This window comes from Ranitomeya variabilis, chromosome 3, assembly GCF_051348905.1.
Source record: "Ranitomeya variabilis isolate aRanVar5 chromosome 3, aRanVar5.hap1, whole genome shotgun sequence".
In the NCBI taxonomy this organism is placed as follows: domain Eukaryota; kingdom Metazoa; phylum Chordata; class Amphibia; order Anura; family Dendrobatidae; genus Ranitomeya; species Ranitomeya variabilis.
This window is the reverse complement of record NC_135234.1, coordinates 606,730,372-606,752,479: the sequence shown is the minus strand read 5'-3', so window position 1 is coordinate 606,752,479 and position 22,108 is coordinate 606,730,372. Positions and strand designations below refer to the sequence as shown.

The following is a 22,108-nucleotide window of genomic DNA, read 5'->3' as shown; positions in this document are numbered from 1 at the left end:
GGGGTTGTCCCACGAAAAAAAGTTAATTTTATTCACTAGATCTTGGAATAATAAGTTCCACAATTGGATGTGTTTAAAAAAAAATGTTCCTGTGCTGAGATAATCTTATAAATGTGCCCCTGCTGTGTACAGTGTAATGGCCGTGTCTGACCGTACAGGACATGGTCTGATCATACCACATCTCCTGAGCAGGGCAGGAAGCAAGAGAGTCTACAGACATTACAGCATGGGATCATTCTTTCTGTGAGGTAAAACATTTCTCTGCCTGTTTTTTAAACCATGTTTTACCTCACATAATCAGCTGTGATCCCATGCTGTAATGTGTGTATTCTCGCTCTTTCTTCCTTCCCTGCTCAAGAGATGTGGTATGATCAGACCATGTCCTGTACGGTCAGACACGGCCATTACACAGTACACATCAGGGGCACAGTTATAAGATTATCTCAGCACAGGAACATTTTTTTTTAAACACATCCAATTGTGGAACTTATTATTCCAAGATCTAGTGAATAAAATGAACTTTTTTTTTCATGGGACAACCCCTCTAAGAGCAAGCAGCTGGGAAGTGGCCAAGGGGCATGGAGTTCTGGGGAAAACTGGGCAGTATAAGTGAGGAAGAGGTGGAAGCAGCAGCTCGCTGAGGGGATATGTCATGAGCATGGCTCGTCCTTCTCCACTCTGTCCTGCAACTTGCTGTCTGCTATACCCTGGCCAGGGGTGTTGCTTGGGCACAGTCTGCCTCCCTCTGTGGCTTCCACAATGTTTGATCTATTAGCAGTGGATCTGGGGGCTTGCACCCCCACACTGTAGGATCAGTGCTGCTTTATTTTCTCTTAATTGCACAATATGTTTAATACAGCAATGTGCACATAGTTCTTATCATTATTAACCCACTATTTTTGTGTCGTTCTTAGGTTCCTCGTGTGCTGAGCTGGTAAGAAAAGTTTGTATTGCTCTGTGTACATGTACACAATATGACCTATGTGTAGCATAATAATGATCCACAACTGCAGATTATTACCTTTCTCTTGTCTGTATGATGAACCCCCCCTCAAAGCATCGGAGGAGGAATTAGGTTTTGTAAGGTAATGTCCTGTTCCTCCACCAATAGCAATGCAAACTCCGTCTTTTCCTAAGGCAGCTTCCACACCGCAGTGTCATGGTGAATACATAGTACCAGTACTCGAGAGCCCAAACCCGGAGCGCTAAGGGTATGTGTCCACGTGCAGGAAACGCTGCGTGTTTGATGCTGCGTAGTGCCGCAGCGTCAAACCCGCAGCGTCCAGATGTTAAAGCATAGTGGAGGGGAGTTTATGAAATCCCATCTCCACTATGCGTGCGAACACGCACCCGGCGGCCCTGCGATTCCGGACATGCTGCGCGTCTTTTAAGATCGCAGCATGTCCATGTACCTTGCGGTGACGCTGCGCCGCCGCAAGGTATATCACAGGGCCCTATGTGTGGGGTGCGATGATCCCGGATGTGTGCAATGAACACATCCGGCATCATCGCGTCCCAGAAGGCGGCGGGGCAGGTTTGCCGCTCCGTCCAAACCGCCGGCCATCCTGAAAGTGGACACGTACCCTCATACAACACATAAGAGCGAATCTTTCCATTCTATCTCTTCTCACTGTAGGGTCCTAGATTTGACGCAGATGCAAAGTATTGAGCAAACTGCTGCCATGTGATGGGGGGTTAACAAAGTAAATCATAGGATAATGATATGCTACTATGTGCAATTATTTCTAAGCAATATCTTGTAAACTACTATTTCTCCATGGTGATGGCTTACACTTTGTCTCTTTCACCCTAGCTGCAGTCTTGTAACCAGACAAAAGCCGCAAAATACAGGTATTTTTCTTTCCTATATCATGTTAGGAAAATGATGTCGAAATTGCAAAGAAGCTCTTACAGATAGACAAGTCTATTTTTAGTGTTTTCATAGTCTTTTACCAAGGGTTACTAGTTAGTTACTACTAGTTTACCAAGTCACTAGCTGATCAAAGCAGACTCGGAAGTGAACCTTCACTGCTCAATGTCAGTAACATACAAGATGTGCTCAGTGCATGGTGACCTTGGCAGATATGTGGTGGGCAGGGCCATGACTGCAGCATGATGCTCTTTACCTTTCAGTAGCATCCATTGCCAGCTCCAGTATCCACATTCACAGGGAACGTGCGGCCGGACCTGTAGAACAAAACAGCGCTCAGGCCATCGCCATTGTTCAGGAGCTGCTGTGCACCTGTCAGATTATAATAAATGAAAATATCACAACATTGTAAGTAAGGGACCGTTATGCAAATCTGAGCTACGCAAAAGGTGTGTTTCTACTACAGCTCCTGCAATTGTAAGGTATAAAATATCAGAGAATTTTGGGGTCTGATTTCCCATGACAGCAATATTAGGATTGTGCAGGTGGAGTCTTTGAGAATTTTTTATTTTTATGTGGATCTGCTCCAAAATCCTTTTAGAGAAACTCCCCTTCTTCTGAATGGGAAATCGACCTTGAGGAATTTTTTTTAGCTTATTTTTTTTTCTGAAGAGATTTTAAAAAAACCTGGTGGTGAGGAAAAAAGTGCCTGAAAGGGCTTTATTACCAATTTACCACTGTCAAATCACAAGGCTGCAAAAAGAAAAGTTTCAAGCAAAAACTTTTCCTAAAATGCTTCAGGATTACACCTTGTGAGTGTGGATTTTATTATTTATTTATTTATTTATTTATTTATTCATTTTAAGTTTAGTTTCCTTTTTCTTTCTTTTTTTTAAGTGTAAAAGGCAAATTTTCCTTTTATTCGTGGCACAGATTCTTAGCCAGGAGGGGGCTTTATCTAATGAGATTATCATTATTATTTTTATTGCTTGCACAGCTCCAGTTCTTCTTCTGTACGTTATTCCCTTTCTCTCTTACCAGTTGGGCTCACAATCTAATTTTCAGATTGTTGCTCTTTGGGCTATTTAGCCTCTTAAAAAAAATAAAAATGAAAATAGAACAAGAAAGCAATAAAATAGTCATGTGTTCTCCAAAATGGCACAAATGAAAACGTCAACACATCTCACAAAACCCCTCAAGCCCTTAGAGAGCTCCATCAACAAAACACATGTTATGGCTTTCTGAATAACCAGGAAATATATTGGCTATACATTTGGTATTGCTGTAATTGTTCAGAGCCACAGGATAACGTTAATATCAATTCTGTATACTGTATAGTGAAAGCCATAAGAGTGACCGCCCAGAATATTTCTTTATTTTTATCGATGCTAATCAGCCAAATATATTTCACCAAAAGGGTGCCATTAAAAAATACCTAGTCCTACTGCAAAACACAAACCTTCATATAGCTAGATCGGAAGATACTTCTTAGAAAGGTACTTTACAATAATCTGATGCACAATATTCCCGCAATCAGCTGGTGTGGGTGTGCGGATCAGAAATGGAGGACCCCACCAAATTATCAGAGTATATGATGTTTTTCTAATGTGGACAACTCCTTTCATTTATATTAACATATTTAGCGCTTCATTCAGTTCGCTCGTGTATAAAGTGTAGCTTTCCGGGTGCCTCTCACGATCTTTAGCTGCTTTTATCACTATATTTTACCTGCTCAAAAATCCTCATTGGTGCATATGACCTACTTCTCACATATGTGCTTTATGGTGAGTTTTTTTTTTTAATCTGCAGTTGTTTGTTGTACTCGCATACAAATGATGTTTATTCTCTGATTCAAAAAAAGAGGAAGGTTTTTACCTCCTTTGGTTACAAATTGAATAATCCATTTTGTGTAAAGCCAGATGCAGATGTTATATTAAGTGTTGCAGTATGTGAGATTCACCACTAGTCGGCAGTATTGTTTTACTTTATAGTGAAGCTCGGCTGCTCTGCAAAATCACCAAGTGATTTTTTTTTTTTTTAAGGCTTATTTTATTATTTCCTTTGCAGAAGCAATATAAAAAAGATGGATTTGCATCCCATAATGATAAATAATAGTCAACTTGCACCGAACCGCCGACATTTGGTTTGTGAATTGCACAGTTTACTTAGTTTTCTGAACATGAAAAATGTGAAATTCCAGTAGATGGATGCATTTGTACAATATAATATATTCTTCTCATGCATTTCTTGCCTTTAAAAAAAAAATAAAAATCCAAAACCTTTACTGTAAAAGGTAGCAACATACTGTACATTCTGATGATATTTCTGTGCTTGAATAATTCATGGAAGATCTTTAGTTCAGTATTTTGCGTGTTAAGGTTTGGATTCACAAACCCTTGTCTGGTCATAGCGATAAGTCTATGTTCACACCTGTGTTCGGGAATTCACTTCCACAAAGGATCTGATGCATAACTGATGCAAATGGAAGCAAAGGGGCCCCATTGCTTAATTTGGGGGCTGTCTGGCTTCCATTAATTATATAGCTTTTTAGAATGAAAAAACGTGCATCATGCATAACTCTTTTCCCCTTCTAATGATGGAGATATAACAGTGCTCAGATGGCCATCATGGTTACTACCATCTTCATTGTTGGATACGATCAGATAGTGCTTAAAAAAAGAGCACTTTCTCCTACGCCTCATTGGGGGACACAGACCGTGGGTGTTATGCTGCTTGCCACTAGGAGGACACTAAGTGATACAAAGAAAGTTAGCTCCTCCCCTGCAGTATACACCCTCCTGCTGGCCCTCAGCTAACCAGTTCTTGCTTAGTGTCTGTAGGAGGCACTTGGGTCTGTTTTCAGACCCCAACTTTCTTATTTTAATTTTAATTTTTCTGTAAATTTTTATTTTTTATTCAACGGAGTGAAGGGGGCGACGGATCCTTTTTTATGGGACCCGCTCTCCCCCGAACCAGCAACAGGCGAGCACGGCGAGTATACCTCCCCGTCCCTCTCCTGCGACGTTGGAGCACGCCAATTTTTACTGGGGCAACGGGTTTCCATCTTTGGTCCCGATTTCCCTTCCCCCTGCAAGACGGCGAGCACATAGAGCCTGGCTCTCATGTTCCTCTCCGGGGGCCCGACATACAAGGCCCACATTACATGGCGTTGCATACTTGCGGCTAGAGCCCAAAGGGATTACAGAAGAGGATGAGGATGGAGCGCGCAGGTACAGGGGGACCTGCATTACAGGACTGTGAGTATATCAGGAGTTCCCCTCCTGCGCTCCAGATCGCTTTGCGGCCGCACACCGCCGGGCAGGCCGGAAATTTAGTCCCCGGCTTTTCAGCCGGAGTAGGCCGCAGTGGCCTCTATGGGGCAGGCGCCGGCGGTACTTGCGGCAGAGCCCCTGGGGTCAGGCGCCGGCGGTCGGGAAACTGCGGCGGTTAGCGTCGCTCCGTTGCGGCCGCCGCGCATCGCCAGGCAGGCCGAAAATTTAGTCCCCGGCTTCTCAGCTGGTGTAGGCCACAGTGGGCAGATCCCTCCCACGGCCGTAACCCCGCCCCCTATATCGGCGCTTCTCGTCTGGGACGAGAGGCGCCCTGCAGATCTCGGGGGCCATTCTTCCTCACGCTGCCTGCGTGGAAGATGCGGTCCTGGGGGTGCCACTGGCCGGTACGCCAGCGGCAATCATTCGGCGCGCGGCCCGCCGACGCGCTCCACCGGCAGGCTCCAAAAATTTAGTCCCCGGCTTTTGCAGCCGGACTAGGCCGCAGTTGAAATCCCTTTCAGGGGCGAAGGTGCCTTCATGGTCCCGATGGGCTGAACTTCGTGGATGTACAGAAGCCCCCCTCCATGGTCCGGGCAGCCCCCACTATCCCACCACTGTGAAAGCGGATGGCACAAGGAGGCGGACGTTTCCTCTCCACCTCCCTAACAAAGGGATGATGGATTGAGGTTTATCTCTCTATCCCTGCACCGTCCACGCTGCAATACCCGACATCCGCGGCGGCTCCATGCCGGGACGCGCACCGTTGGTAAGTGGATCCTGCCAGCAATGGGCTTCTGCAGCGGGATATTGACAGGCAGTCTCAGACTTCCCTGTGGCCACCTCCCTGAGGTAACGCTCCAGCCGGCTAACAAATTTAGCTCCCGGCTTCGGCCGATGTGTAGTCCGCACCCCAGAAGCGCACTGTGTCGTTTCCTGGCGCTTAGCGCCTGACGCGGAAGCGCTCAATTTTCTCGAGCAACGGATGACCACCCCTAACTTCTACGCTGTCGCCGGCTGCAGAAATTTACGCCCCGGCTGGGGCCTATTCATGGAAGTTTCGAGGCTCCGCCCACGTCGTGCCTGTGGCTCCGCCCCCTGAATTGGCGCTTCTCGCTCGCTGCGAGATTTTACCTAAACCCGCATGACCAGTATTCCTGGTCTTAAAGTCACACGACCAGTATTCCCTGGTCTTAAAGGCACGTGACCAGTATTCCCTGGTCTAAAGGCACGTGACCAGTATTCCCTGGTCTTAAAGGCACGTGACCAGTATTCCCTGGTCTTAAGGGTACGTGACCAGTATCCCCTGGTCTTAAAAGGCACGTGACCAGTATTCCCTGGTCTTAAAGGCGCGTGACCAGTATTCCCTGGTCTTAAGGGCGCGTGACCAGAATTCCCGGGTTTTAAAGACACGGGACCAGTAAGTATCCCCGGGTCTTTAAGGCACACGTCCAGTATTCCCTGGTCTTAAAGGCACACGTCCAGTATTCCCTGGTCTTAAAGGCACACGACCAGTATTCCCTGGTCTTAAAGGCGCACGACCAGTATTCCCTGGTCTTAAAGGCACACGACCAGCATTCTCTGGTCTTAAAGCCACACGACCAGTAATCCCTGGTCTCAAAGGCACACGACCAGTATTCCCTGGTCTTAAAGGCACACGGCCAGTATTCCCTGGTCTTAAAGGCACACGACCAGTATTCCCTGGTCTTAAAGGCACACGACCAGTATTCCCTGGTCTTAAAGGCACACGACCAGTTTTCCCTGGTCTTAGAGGCACACGACCAGTATTCCCTGGTCTTGAGGGCACCATGACCAATCCGAAACTGGTCATAAATGAGGAGCCCTCTGCCGCTGATCCCAGTTTATCCCAGTGTAACTAGTTCCCTCAGCCTAAACTCCCTCGTAGAGCTTTTGCCATCCAGTTCGGATATGCGATTCACTGGACAGAAGCCTCTACGTGGGACGCTATGCCTGGTCTGATTTTTAAGGGCGACAGGCACTTTAAAGGGCGCCGGTCTCACCACACCATCAACAGACGGGCACTCGAAGGTCCAGGCCTAACGCCAGACAACCTGTCCTGTCCACCCGGAGACCTGCACTCTGTGGATGTACAGAGGCATCCTTTTTTCGGGCGTCTGAGCACCCCCCTCTGCATCACCAAGGCGAATTTCCCTCTCCACTTCCTTGTTAAGAGGATGGTGGATCGAGGCTCCTAATTTTTAACTCTGCAATGACCTGCTGGAAGCAGCGGCGCATTCTGCCACTCGGCAGATTAACCGGGTACAATCTACTGTGGTTTACCTACCAGTATCCCTGCCCGATATGTCCTCAATTAAAAATGCCACGATCTGTCAAATAGCACATCTGGTTTGTTCCGTTTGGCAGCTACGGGTCCAGCCCTTTAACCTCCCTATCTGCCGCATGGATTGCTAGAGCAACGGTCTCCTGCTTGGAGTCCTTAACTACTTTGATTCACACCAGTATCCCTTTCCTGAAGACAGTTCAGCTGGTCAATCATATTTTTGAGCGGGAGACTAACGAAGAATCGTACGTTCCCGCAGCCCCGACTAACAGTGAAAGGGTTGTCCAGGACAGTCTAGATCTAAGGGATCTTGGTTCCTAAAAGGGGGAACGATAAGTAGGACCGATCCCAGACCTCAAACTTCTAACAATCTTTTCACGAGGTTCTTCTTCTTCTTCGAATGGAGTCTCATCCGCTCAGCCATTACTTCAACAAAAAAGGTGCAGTTTCTGGCATCCATCGACATTCGGGATGCCTAACCTCTTCAAAAATTCCTTTGCTTTTCCATTCGTGAACAGCATTTAAGTCACGACCTTGTTCTTCGGCCTTGCTACCGCATCCAGGGTGTTCGCAAGGGTCATGGCGGCTGTCATCTTGCACCTAGAGGCGTGGTCGTCTTACCCTGTTTGACCGACTGTTTACCCACCCTTGCAGGACTACGCTAAGTCGTCTATATCACTTGCGATACCCTCTCACCTGGGCTGGTAGCTAGACTTAGACAACTCCTCATTTCCAGCCCAACAGATATCCTTTTTGAGGATGATCCAGTATTCTTCCAGAAGGGTGGTAAATCTCCCTCCAGACAAGGTCATGGTTTTTCAACAGGGAGCTCGCGCTCTTGCTCACTCATCCCCTCATTTCATTCGATTTGCTGGGAGGGTTCCGAAAAAAAAAAGAAAAAAAAAACGGAGACGACAATGGAAGCAGTTTCCTTTGCTCCGTTAGTTTTCAGCAAGTCAAGCAGCCTTTCAGACGATAGTCTCTGAGCTCCTTCTTCATCCGGAGTTTTTTCTCCCGGTTCCATGGTTACTAGTAACTTCCAATGCCAGTCCTCTTCTCCCGATCATTGCTCTGGAGATCTCAAGGGTAGTCCTATAGTAGGTCCACTCCTTATGGCGGGTCAACCCATCCGAATTCAATTGGACAACGCCACGGCTGTGTCATACGTCAATCATCTAGCGAGTACCCACGTTCGAGCACCATGGCCAAAGTACCTCACATGGGCCGAGATCTATCACTCGGTGATCTTGGCAGTACATATCCCAGGAGTAGAACTCTGGGCTGCGAACATATTTAGCCGTCAGGGTTTCACCTCAGGTGAGTGGGAACTTCACCGGAAGTATTCCATCAGACCCGCTTTCACTGGAGCTCTACAGTTGTAGCTCGGATGGCGTCCTGACTGATCGCCTGTGTACTGGAGTTTGTTGTTCGGCCTCGAGATCCAGGAGCCTTCGCACTGCATGCTCCGGTTATTTTGTGGTACCAGTTTCCACTTCCAAAAGCTTTTCAGAAGCAGAAAGGGCCCCAGTGATCCTCGGAAATCCGCACTGACCACGTCAGTTCGCTTGCGGAGCTGGTAGCTTTCTGTCTTTCTGCAACAAAACTGCAAGTAGGGACCACCTCGCAGGATGTTTTTCACATGTAGTTCTTCCCTATTGCATACCGTTAGATCATTGGTATCTATTCTATTAGGGAAGGTTGCCCCCTTTTCTCTCGGCGATATCCTCATCCTGACGAGTCTTCGGTGCTAACGGGTCTTTTCAGACTTTTTTCTCTTATCTCCTTCAAGGCAAGGTTGTCCTCAAGCCTTCCCTGTCCCTAGTTACCAAGGTGGTATTGTATTACTACTGTCATGAGGGCATAGTTCTTCCCTCATCTTTTTTGGCACCACTCCACAAGATGGAATGAGGTCCCCATATTCCGGACAAAGCTAGTGCTCTGAGTAGGTATGTCTTGAGGATGGCGTCCTTCCGAAGGTTGGACACTGTATCTTGGGTTTCCTACCGGTAAGAGGAAGGCTTCCTGACTTTTACAGGAAGGGTTTGGCCGTCTCCACCGGCCATTTAGCCTGGTGTATTCTTTCACCATCCAGGAGTCCTTCCGTGTTAGATGACAGCCTATTTCCCCGTCTATCGTGGGTTCCAGGCACCAGGCGTCAACAAGACACGCCTGCAAGCTTGCGGATTCGTCCAGTCCGCATGCATTCTTGAAGCATTATAATTCCCAGACTTCCACAGATGTGACTCTGGGCAGGCGGACTCTGCAGGCCGCGGTGGCGCACTTGTAAGTAGCAGTTACACAGAGCCTGATCTGACGTTGTCCCCACCCAGGGACTGCTTTGGTACGTCCCACGGTCTGTGTCCCCCAATGAGGCGTAGAAGAAAAGGAGATTTTTGTTTACTTACCGTAAAATCTTTTTCTCCGAGCCAATCATTGGGGGACACAGCTCCCACCCTAGTATTGGCTTATGCTTGTTTTTACAATCCGATATGCTATACTCTCATATATAATATGACATGCTGTAAGCTAATGTGTTGTTACTGATCTCCTACTGCTTTTTGCACCGAACTGGTTAGCTGAGGGCCAGCAGGAGGGTGTATACTGCAGGGGAGGAGCTAACTTTCTTTGTATCACTTAGTGTCCTCCTAGTGGCAAGCAGCATAACACCCACGGTCTGTGTCCCCCAATGATTGGCTCGGAGAAAAAGATTTTACGGTAAGTAAACAAAAATCTCCTTTTTTTCAATTTATGCTATTAATATTATTATTATTATTTGCAGCTTTTCTTAAGATAAGAAAACCCCTACCTTTTGTTTATAGCTCCTTACATAGGAGGCCACTGATCTGGGATTAGGAGCGATCAGCGCACTCTACCTATATCATTCCACTTCAAAACAGTGCTTACAAGCTCAATAGAAAAAAGCTTGTAAGCACTGCACGTGTTCTGCTATCTAGCAGTGGTGGTCGGTCTTCAGGGCGACGAGCTGTAAACAAAACAAAAGTGTTAATATCTCAAGAATAGTTGAAAGTTTTAATAAGCAGTAAATGTCAATGATGCTTGTATTTCCAAGCACTACCCAACAATACCCAGTTATGAAGATGGGAATAATTCGTTATTTGTTGTAGGCAGTTGCTTGCAGCGATTCTTCTGTCACTTGTATTACTAGGTAACTGCTGTAAAGATGGCCCCATAGTAATTGTGGAAGCTCTTCTGCTTCCGTTTGCTTTAGTTCAGCAACAAATCCCTTTGGGACATGAATTTTGATTCTGTTCCTGAAACTGAAGCGACAAATGGAATTTGTGAACACAAAGGTGCACACACCCTTAGTTTGAAGAACAGGTTTTCAGGTTTGTGCATACCGCTGTATGTAACCTATGCTGTGCATATAAATAAGCAGTGGCCATCCCTTTCTCTGAACTTCAAGTCACCTTATAAATGTACCCAAATATACAGTTAGCATATCCAGTATGTATTTGAGAAAGGAAAGCAAATGAGTTATTCTTTCCAAAGAGTTATTTTCTTTTTTTTCTTGTTGTATAATTATCACATGATGATTGTGTTCGATGTCCTCGTAATGTATGATTTGTGTTTTTAGTAAATGCTTTCCATTCAATGCATAATGTGGAATTATGGCCACTTGCTTTTTCATGCATTTGATAAGAGACAAAAGAAAATGGTAGCTTGTATATTTGTGTGAATTTGTAGGCTGTCTTTTTTGTTGCCATTGTAAATAATGACATTTTTTCTTTCTTTTACTCAATGAAGACATGACTGGTACCAAACAGAATCCCAGGTCATCGTTACAGTAATGATGAAGAATGTGCAGAAGGAAGATGTACACCTACAGTTTGCTGAGAGACAGGTAAGGAGACATTTAATGGGAATATCTGTCTGCTACAGATTCTCAACAAAAGCCGAGCATTTCTTGTACGCTGCTGTTATATGTTCAGTGCGGTGGATGGCGTTAAATATGAGAAATAAAGGTTTTCATTGCCAGAGTTCTCTCATCGCTGATATAGATGGGTTAATGGGTTTTCTTTCTTTTGCTACAATTTGTTTTTATAGTCTCATATTAAGGCTATGTTCACACGTTCAGGATTTCCATCCTTTTTTTTTCCTGACTGAAACTGCAGGTCTCTGCAGAAAACGCAGGTGCGTTTTTTGGTGCGTTTTTGGTGCGTTTTTGGTGCGTTTTTTGGTGCGTTTTTTAGTGCGTTTTTTGATGCAGTTTTGTCTGCAGATTGTCTGTGTTTGACAGAAATAAAGTTTACTGCAGTGGGGAGGAAAAAAAAAAAAAAATGATGTCATTTCCTTGTCCAACCCTTTTCTTCTTCCATCCTCCATTTTGGAACTTAACACACCAAAATGAGTGGACGTGTTTGTAATGACAGCGCTCTGCAGAGTGCTGAGAGTAGGCCAGATGACAGCCCGCGGATCCAGCTCCGCACACCACACCGGATTGCGATCCTGGGGTTGATTCTTCTAATCTTGAATCGTCATAAACGTCAGGTAAGCAGATGTCTGTTTGTTTTATATATTGGGTTATGGGTACATGTCCACGTTCTGGAAACGCTGTGTGTTTGGCGCTGCGTGGGGCCGCAGCGCCAAACATGCAGCGTCCAGATGTAACAGCATAGTGGAGGGGATTTCATGAAATCACGTGTCCACTGTGTGTCATGCGTCAGCCCTGCGACTCTGGACATGCTGCGCGTCTTTTATGATCACAGCATGTCCGTGTTCCTTGCTGAGAAGCTGCGGCTCCGCAAGGAATAAAACAGGGCCCTATGCGTGGGGTGCGATGATGCCGGATTTGTACAATGAACACATCTGGCATCATTGCGTCCCAGAAGGGGGTGGGCCTTCCTGAATGTGGACACGTACCCTTACATAATCCACATTGTTTTACAGGCATGTTGGATATATTTTTCATTGTTGTGTTTACAAAATATATATTTATTTTTTTTTATTTTAGAGGCTGCGGCAGAGAAGACGTGCGCAGAAAAGGATGTGGGTGCACCCGCTTGTAGCAGACCGAACGGAGAAGGGGCACTTTCATGTGCTGTACAATGATTTGAGGAGGTAAGTAGAAATATATTGAATGACTAATTTACATTTTTTTGCTAGCAATACTTGTGAAGTAACCCTTTTTTGTGTTTCTTTTTAATTTTTCAGATATCCTGAAAAATTTATCTCTTTTTGTCGGCTACCAATTACGGCCTTCGACAGACTTCTTACCATCCTGGCACCCCATTTAAAACGGCAAGACACGGTGATGAGGAAGTCCATCTCTGCTGAGGAAAGGCTGCTCATCACCTTGCGGTAAGTAACAATTTTTCAGGGGGGAATGTAGTTAGGTCTCTATTCTACACGTCTCTGTGTCCAGTATGTGTGATTAAACCCACCCAGTCCTCCTGTTGGACAGGGTGCACACATACACACACACACGTGAGATACGGCCGAGTGTTGCATGGTAATCCCCGGCCCTGCCGCCTGCACTCTGGAGCGGAGTGTGCACCCACATACCAATACATGGAGCCGCACGCTCCACAACGGAGTGCATGCAGCAGGTCCGGGGATTACCATGCAACACTCGGTCATATCTCGCATGCGTGTGTGCACAAGTCCCATCAGGCTTTCTATTTAAATTTTTTACACCCTTTGTGTTGTGCTGGGTGTTAATGCCATCATTATTGAATGGTGCTGGACGCATATTATAGCGGCTTTACTTGTGACATGTTGTAATTACCTTTTTGTGTGACATTTCTAATTTTCTTTTTTGTTTCTTTGCAGATTTTTGGCCACAGGAGAGAGCTATACATCACTGCACCTCCAATTTAGAGTTGGTAAATCTACCATCTCTAACATTGTGAGGTGTACATGTACCGTCATCTGGCAGAAGTTGCAACCTATAGTGATGCCTTCCCCAACCGAGGAGACTTGGCTGCAGGTTGCAGCAGGCTTTCAGTCTGTGGCCAATTTCCCAAACTGCATAGGTGCAGTCGATGGTAAACATGTTCGGGTTCAGCAGCCACCACGATCAGGATCACGCTTCTTTAATTATAAGAAGTATTTTTCAGTGGTCCTGATGGCGGTGGCTGATGCCCATTACAAATTTGTTGCCATTGATGTTGGTGCCTATGGTAGTACTGGGGATTCTCGGGTGTTGCGAACGTCACAGATTGGGATGCAAATTCTTCGAGATGGCGGCACGCTCCCAGCCCCAAGACCTTTGCCGGGTTCCACACATCCAGTGCCCTTTGTGATGGTATCGGATGAGGCGTTTCCCTTAACGACAACCCTGCTGCGCCCATACCCACGAAGGGGACTGGATGCCCGACGGAGGATTTTTAATTATCGGCTGAGTCGTGCACGCAGATATGTGGAATGCACCTTTGGGATCATGACTAGTCAGTGGAGGATCTTTCACACTGCCATTCAGTTGGACACAGACACCGTTGATGCTGTGATAAAGGCTTGCTGTGTACTCCACAACTATGCTCGTGAGTACAACACTGACGTAGATGTGGAGTACCAGCAGGCAGTATTTAATCCAGTGGTCAACGGGGGTCTGGGCAGGCCGTCCAACTCGGGTGTGCGTGTGAGAGAATCCTTCACTGACTACTTCATGAGTCCAGAAGGTGCCGTGCACTGGCAATACTCCTGTGCTGGTGTTGAGCAGCCTGACCAGCAGAGAAGGATGCATCTACACTGACCCCCCCAGAAATGTTGCCGACATCGCTGATAACAGTTTTGCCAACATCCCGAAGAATGAGAAACGCCAGCAACCAACACAAAAGTTTGAAAAAAAATTTTTTTGTTTCATGTTACCAAAAAAAGTTTTAAATAATTGGTTGTAATATCAATAAAAAATCTATTTGGGTGTAATTTGTTTTTTTTTTGTTTTTTTTGGCTACAAAAATTTTGGTGTTTTATGAAAATAATAGCAGTATGACGTATACAATTGTTAACACATCAACACATAAACCACTAATTGATAGCCCATAAACCCAGGATAGCGGCCTTGACCGCATTGTAATAAAGACGAGAATATTATGTGTGAAATATAATATATTTAAAAGAACACAAATTCTTTGCAATATTTACAAAAGATTTTTCAATTAGAAAAAAACAAAAAAAAGCCCCTTTCAAAGGCAACCGGCAACTGGAGCTAAAAAACAAACAAAAAAAAACTCGGTGCCACTGAAAACTTTTGCCCACGTTCAATTCAGAAAAGTATATTCTGGAGAATAGAGGAAATTTGATCCCTCTGATTGATATGGTGCTCCCCCCATATGCTGCGAACTTCCTCTATCTCCAGAAGTAACTTGGCTGTGGGCCAAATACTGGGGTCTGGAAGCTGGTGTTTCCGGTGTACGGTGTCGGGGCCTGAAAAGTCCCAACACCCCCATCAGAACTTCATTGTATGGAGATATCGGAGCAGGGTCCTCCAGAGCAGTGAGGGACATCTGGACCATGGACATGAAAAGAGATTGTCTATCCGGTGGCAGGGAGCGTGTTTTCCTTGCCACAGTTATTGCGAAGGAGTCGCAGTGGTCATCAGAACTTGATTTTTTTAATAGATCTAACGTGTCGCAAGCTATTTGGACAGTTTGGTCATCTTGGTTTTTCTTTGTTTTTTTTTTTTTTTTCTCTGCTGCCACCGGATAGACAGATCTCTTCTCCACTCTCACAGCTTCTGCGGAATCAGATGCTTCAGCAGCTGCTGAACTAGATGTTGATGCAGCAGCTGCTGAAGTGGATGCTGATTCAGCAGAAGCTGTGGGAGTGGAGGTAGAGATGGTCCCTCCCACTCCAGAGGAACTGCCTGCTCCATCCTCTTTGTCGCTGTCCTCCAAATCACCCACCGACATGTTTCCTTCCGTCCTGTTGGAGAAAAAAAAAACATCAATTTTTCGCACAACATATTATATTTAAATAATCATGTGGAGTGGATTTTAACTTACTTTCTCAATGTCCTACTGGACACAAGAAACTGCAGCTCTTCGCTAAAGGGAAATTTACTTTTGATTGGCGAAGAGCCACTCTTAGAACATTCGTTCAGGAACTTCGTGAAACGGTCTCTGACTGAGCGCCAACGTTTCCTCACATCGTTATCTACCAAAAAAAGGTTACAAAATACAACAACATTTTTTGTGAGATCTAAACAAATTAGATTTTTAATATACTCAAGGTTTACTAAATAAATTTAAATAAAATTACCAATTTGCTGCTGTGTACTCCCTGGATACTTGTCCCAATCTGGGATAAGGTCTCGTACTATTTTAGTCCAGGCTAGTTCCCGGAAATATTTATCCTTGTAGGATTCATCAGCTGGGTCCCACAAGGCCGGATAATCCCGAACCTACAATAAATACAATAGTGTCATCTCATAATCTATAGCGCGACCAAGTAATGTTAAACAATTGCTGGAATTGTTTGTGTTTGGTGTGAACTTTAGTATTGTGCTAAGTCGCCGGACACAGGGACAACTCTCCCATCCTAAATACCGGATGGGAGTAGTAGTCCGATACGGCGACTTAGCACAATAGAGGCATATCGTCGCATGGGGACGGACACACGTATTTAAGTATTTAAGTGCCACGTATAAGTGCCACGTGCCACGTATTTAAGTGCCACGTGCCACGTATTTAAGTGCCACGTATTTAAGTACCACGTATTTAAGTGCCACGTATAAGTGCCACGTGCCACGTATTTAAGTGCCACGTATTTAAGTGCCACGTATTTAAGTACCACGTATTTAAGTGCCACGTATAAGTGCCACGTGCCACGTATTTAAGTGCCACGTGCCACGTATTTAAGTGCCACGTGCCACGTATTTAAGTGCCACGTGCCACGTATTTAAGTGCCACGTGCCACGTATTTAAGTGCCACGTGCCACGTATTTAAGTGCCACGTATTTAAGTACCACGTATTTAAGTGCCACGTATTTAAGTGCCACGTATTTAAGTACCACGTATAAGTGCCATGTGCCACGTATCACGTATAAGTGACACGTATCACGTATAAGTGACACGTATCACGTATTTAAGTGCCACGTATCACGTATTTAAGTGCCACGTATCACGTACAAGTGCCACGTATTTAAGTGCCACGTATCCCGTATTTAAGTGCCACGTCTTTCATTTGCACGTATTTTTCCTATTGTAAGGTGGCATTAATCCCGGTTAATAATGGAGAGGTGTTAATAAGACGCCTATCCATTATTAATCCTATTAAAGGGTTAAATGGCGGAAAAAATTGGCGTGGGCTCCCGCGCAATTTTCTCCGCCAGAATGGTAAAGCCAGTGACTGAGGGCAGATATTAATAGCCAGAAGAGGGTCCATGGTTATTGGCCCCCCCTGGCTACAAACATCTGCCCCCAGCCACCCCAGAAAAGGCACATCTGGAAGATGCGCCTATTCTGGCACTTGGCCACTCTCTTCCCACTCCCGTGTAGCGGTGGGATATGGGGTAATGAGGGGTTAATGCCACCTTGCTATTGTAAGGTGGCATTAAGCCCGGTTAATAATGGAGAGGCGTCAATAAGACGCCTATCCATTATTAATCCAATGAAAGGGTTAAAAAAAAAAACACAAACACTAGAAAAAAAATATTTTAATGAAATAAAGACACACACTTTTTGACCATATTTTATTGTACGCTCAATCCGTCCTGAAGACCCTCGACCTGAAAAAGACGCAAAATAAAAAAACAAATTCATACTCCCTGGCCCTGTCCGCAGAAATCCATCGAGGGTCCCACGAAGATCTTCCATGGAGAACAGACACATCCAGAGATATGTCTGCTCTCCACGGCTGCAGCAACACACTGACAGGAGCCATAGTTCCTGTCGGTGTGTCACTGCGCATGCGCGAGCGAGTTTACCGGCGGTCATTGACCCCGGCTCTCTCGCTTAACGGCAGTGCTGCGTGGGAAAGTTCAACGCAGCTGTACTGCCGTTAACCGAGACGCCGGCGCCATTGAGCTCCGGGACAGTACGCGATACACTGCTAGGAGCTTCGCTCCTGGCAGTGTATCGCCGGAGAGCAGCCGATCGGCGTGGGACACTCGGTTATGGATTCTGCGGACAGGGAGTATGGATTTGCTTTATTATTTTGGGATTTTTTCATTGAGGATCGAGGGCTTCGCCTACAAGTGTGGTGTATGGTGAGTATATACTCTGTGTTATGTGTTGTATGTACTGTACTGTGTGTCATGTATGTGTATTGTGTGTTTGTGTTTGGTGTGAACTTTAGTATTGTGCTAAGTCGCCGGACACAGGGACAACTCTCCCATCCTAAATACCGGATGGGAGTAGTAGTCCGATACGGCGACTTAGCACAATAGAGGCATATCGTCGCATGGGGACGGACACACAGACTTACCAAATCAATCAGACGCCCGACATCGATCCCCATGCGACGGTATAACTCCATGATGACAGTCTCTTCGTGACACAGTCGGGACCACACACGCCGCCCACGGACTTCCGCCCACGCACTTCCGCCCGCTCCCCCGCACTTCCTGCAGCAGCGGTTCTGCACATCAAACCGCAGTAAAACACGCAGATATATTTTTGATCTGCGTGTTTTACTGCGATTTTGACCTCACAATGGAGGTCTATGGGTGCAGAACCGCTGCGGTTCAGGACGAAGAATTGACATGCTCCTTCTTTTTTCCGGGAGCTATTCCGCACGGCTTTTTTTTTTAAATTTCCGGACCATGTGCACAGTGTGTCCTGTTTTCCATAGGGTACAGTGTACTGTACCCTGCATGGAAAACAGCTGCGGAACCGCAGCGGCAAAACCGCCGCGGTTCCGCGGTAAAAAACGCACTGTGTGAACATGGCCTAAAGGATTTTTATTTTTGTGTGTGTCTAATAAATGTCTATTTACATGTATTATGTTTATATATTACATATGTCGCTGTGGATACTGCTGAGAAGTGATCTAAATGAATCAGGAAGTACGAACTTGAGTTGCAAGGTTTCAGGGCATATATATGTGTGTATATTTGGATAAAGATCCTGATATGTTGCCATTTTCAAGCTCATACTGCCTGATTCTTAGAGATCACTTTTCAGCAATCTCATTATCATCACACACATGATCCAATGATCGATAACACCTTTTGAATATAGTAAACAGCAAAGGACCCGCTATTCACAATAACTGATGTCACAACTCGCCTCCTCCCTCCCCCCCCCTTCCCTGTATATTGACCACTGCACAGGTCATAGCGCATGGATAGAAAACTTGCCTGTAGACGTCAGACTCTTGCTGGCAATGATTGTTGTGATTGACGTAAAGCATATTTCAAAATGCTATTAACAGGAGCGCAGGAAATGTCGTCGTTCCCATAATTATGGACAGAAAACAGAATAATAAATCTTTGATTAGAAAATAAAAACAAATAAAAAAACAGCAATTTTTAACTTTAAAGGGAACCTGTCAGCAGGATTGTGCTTAGTAACCTACAGACAGTGTCAGGTTGGTGCCGTTATGCTGATTAAAATAATACTGATGAATACCTAAGCGGAGCACCACATGAAGACCCCCCCACAGCACGGGCATATCATTAACTAAAAACTGAAAATGATGATTAAGCAACAACCACAAGACTGATTTCGTCACCAGGTATCATTGTAATCAGTATAACGGTTCCAACCTGACACTGTGTGTAGGTTACTGTGCACAATCCTGCTGACAGGTTCTCTTTAAGTTTCATTTTAAAATAGTTGTGAATGGTCATAGTACCAGGAGCACAAAGCAAACACCCTGAACATCTGACAGCCAGAAACATTGTCCAGCTATTCATTGGAGCATGCCATTCGTTAGCAGTGCCAATGGGTATAGACCTCTGACGGCACTGCATCCTAATTAGTGGGCACGCTAGTTGACACCTGATGCATTATGGCACATATTTTACATTTTTTACACTTGTTCAGTATGTCGTACTTGCCCCATTTTCATCTCATTACTTTTACGATGAATGCTCCCCTATATGTGTAGCCTTTTTCCTGCTAGTTGACAGCACAGTCGCTAAATTAGCAGTAATTATATTAGCACTGGGGGCATGTAAACACATTTGAGAATTGTGTGTCTACTCTCGTAATCGGTAGTTGGCAGCGATTTCTCCTTGTGGCTTTCTTCCAGAAATGAAATCTGCGTAGTAAATATCACCCGCTTTACATTTTATTGCTCAGCTTGTCAATGCCTCATATATTATATTGGTCCGCACCATGATAAATTTTAACCGTAGGTTTAACAACAATTCTTCTTTATTTTCACGATATGCTTGTGTATTTATTTTCTGCTCTTATGTTTTACATCCCAGCGATAAGCTTGGTGCTTATTAATAATTGTTCTAATTGCCCAGTAGCCAGGCTGATTTTCCTTTTAGCAAATATTTCATTTTCATTTTGAAGACCGAAATGTAATCGTATTTGCGAATAAATGGCTCATTATTACTGAGGTGCAAGATGAGAATTCATGGAAACATGGGTCATTCCTAATGGATATTGTAATAGATTGAAAGTTTGGGACTAAATGTCTTCAATTGTATCTAATTGCCATTTCAGCTTCATTACAGTTTATGGGGAAAAAATCCATGTAATGCAAAGTTTTATAGCATATAGGGCAAATCTGTCTATGGAGCTTCCTATGGGGCCATAATCCGCATTTGTGCAGCATTGTATGGGGCAAATGTCTGTATGGAGCATCTAATGGGGCCATAATCAGCATTTGTGCAGCATTGTATGGGGCAAATGTCTGTATGGAGCATATTATGGGGCCCATCATAAACTGTATGGAGCATTATATGGGGCTCCTAATTCAATATGGATATTCAAAAACACTTAACCTACTGATTTCTCAATCAATTTTACTTTTATTGGTATCTTTTTTTATTTTTGACTTTTACCAGTAGCTGCTTCATTTTCCACCCTAGGCTTAATCTTGAGTCATTAAGTTTTCCCAGTTTTTTGTGGCAAAATTAGGGGTCTTGGCTTATACTCAGGTCGGCTTATACTCAAGTGCAGTACAGACCAAAAGTTTGGACACACCTTCTCATTTAAAGATTTTTCTGTATTTTCATGACTATGAAAATTGTACATTCACACTGAAGGCAGTTGTGTGAAACAACTGAAAATATGCCTTATATTCTAGGTTCTTCAAAGTAGCCACCTTTTGCTTTGATGACTGCTTTGCACACATTTTTTGCATTCTCTTTATGAGCTTCAAGAGGTAGTCTGCTGAGCTACAAGTCCATGGGATCATCTGTGATTTCTTAAGTGCATCATGTTGCTGCAGTGACAAATATAATCATGTCCAATATACTGTATCTGTTTGTGCATCCACAAAATATTGCCTTAATATTGGAATATGTGGGTTAGCCCTGGTTATGCTTGGAGGGGTCAATTGTACAGTTGGCAGGCATCTGCTCAACCAGCGAAAGCTTTGCACTGAAGTTAATAATCATCCCTTCACTCAATAGTAACAATACAACTTTCATCCCACAAGCATTTCAGCATACAGCTTGCCATGCTCACCAGCACGATCAAGGAGCCCATTGGTTCACTTTTATCACCTTGCTGCGACAGTTGTCGTTGTAGTCACTTTCATTCTGTCAGCCTTGTCCCTTGCCAATTCATTGTCTCCTTTTTCAAATTTGCATCATGCTAAATGGACCTTGAGAGGAAGCATATTCTGAATACACCATAAAGTAGAAGAGGATGGTGGTGGAGATGATGACATCGACCAGTTGCTGCTTAAGGTTGCAGCTTGGTGGGAAGGGGGATGAGGACAACTTGAGGCTTGCTTTGATTGCGGTCATGAGGTCAAAGGAACTGGCCAAGGATCTCAAAGACAGAATTGTGGTAAGGCACAGATCTGGCCAAGGTTACAACAGAATTACTGCAGTACTCAAGGTTCCTAAGAGCACAGTGGCCTCCATAATCCTTACCTTAAATGGAAGAAGTTTTGGACCACCGGAAGTCTTCCTAGACCTGGCCGTCCAGCCAAACTGAGCAATCGTGGGAGAAGAGCTTTGGTGAGAGAGGTAAAGAACCCCAAGATCACTGTGGCTGAGCTCCAAAGATGCAGTAGGGAGATGGGAGAAAGTTACACAAAGTCAACTATCACTGCAGCCCTCCACCATCAGGCCTTTATGGCAGAGTGGCCCGACGGAAGCCTCTGCTAACTGCAAGACATATGAAAGGCCGCATAGAGTTGCTAAAAAACACACAAAGCACTCCCAGACTATGAGGAAAAAAGATTCTCTGGTCTGATGAGACGAATATAGATCTTGTTGGTGTGTGGAGAAAACCAAGCACTGCTCATCACCTGCCCAATATAATCCCAACAGTGAAACATGGTGGTAGCAGCATCATGCTATGGGGGTGTTTTTCAGCTGAAGGGACCGGACGACTAGTTGTCATTGAAGGAAACATGAATGCGGCCAAGTACAGAGAGATCCTGCATGAAAACCTCTTCCAGAGTGCTCTGGACCTCAGACTTGGCTGAAGGTTCACCTTCCAACAAGACAATGACCCTAAGCACACAGCTAAAATAACAAAGGAGTGGCTTCAGAACAACTCTGTGACCATTCTTGACTGGCCCAGCCAGAGCCCTGACCTAAACCCAATTGAGCATCTCTGGAGAGACCTG

The 22,108-nt window shown here is 45.0% G+C and overlaps 2 protein-coding genes across 6 annotated transcripts in view; one reads left to right on the top strand and one right to left on the bottom strand.

The window, feature by feature from the left end:
- Window positions 1–22,108, top strand: part of SUGT1 (SGT1 assembly cochaperone of MIS12 kinetochore complex) — a 169,270-nt gene that overhangs the window by 66,275 nt on the left and 80,887 nt on the right. For all 5 annotated transcript variants that reach the window (XM_077297292.1, XM_077297295.1, XM_077297290.1 and 2 more), the window contains 3 exons: window positions 915–934; window positions 1,814–1,851; window positions 11,207–11,303. In XM_077297292.1, coding sequence (XP_077153407.1) covers window positions 915–934; window positions 1,814–1,851; window positions 11,207–11,303 — 155 coding nt within the window. The remainder of the gene's footprint in view (window positions 1–914; window positions 935–1,813; window positions 1,852–11,206; window positions 11,304–22,108) is intronic.
- LOC143817566 (uncharacterized) lies at window positions 14,662–21,275 on the bottom strand. The gene is made up of 4 exons (XM_077299058.1): window positions 21,159–21,275; window positions 15,662–15,803; window positions 15,406–15,556; window positions 14,662–15,325 (listed from the first exon to the last, which is right to left on the bottom strand). Exons 1-4 carry the CDS (start codon window positions 21,273–21,275, stop codon window positions 14,662–14,664), a joined length of 1,074 nt encoding a protein of 357 aa, XP_077155173.1.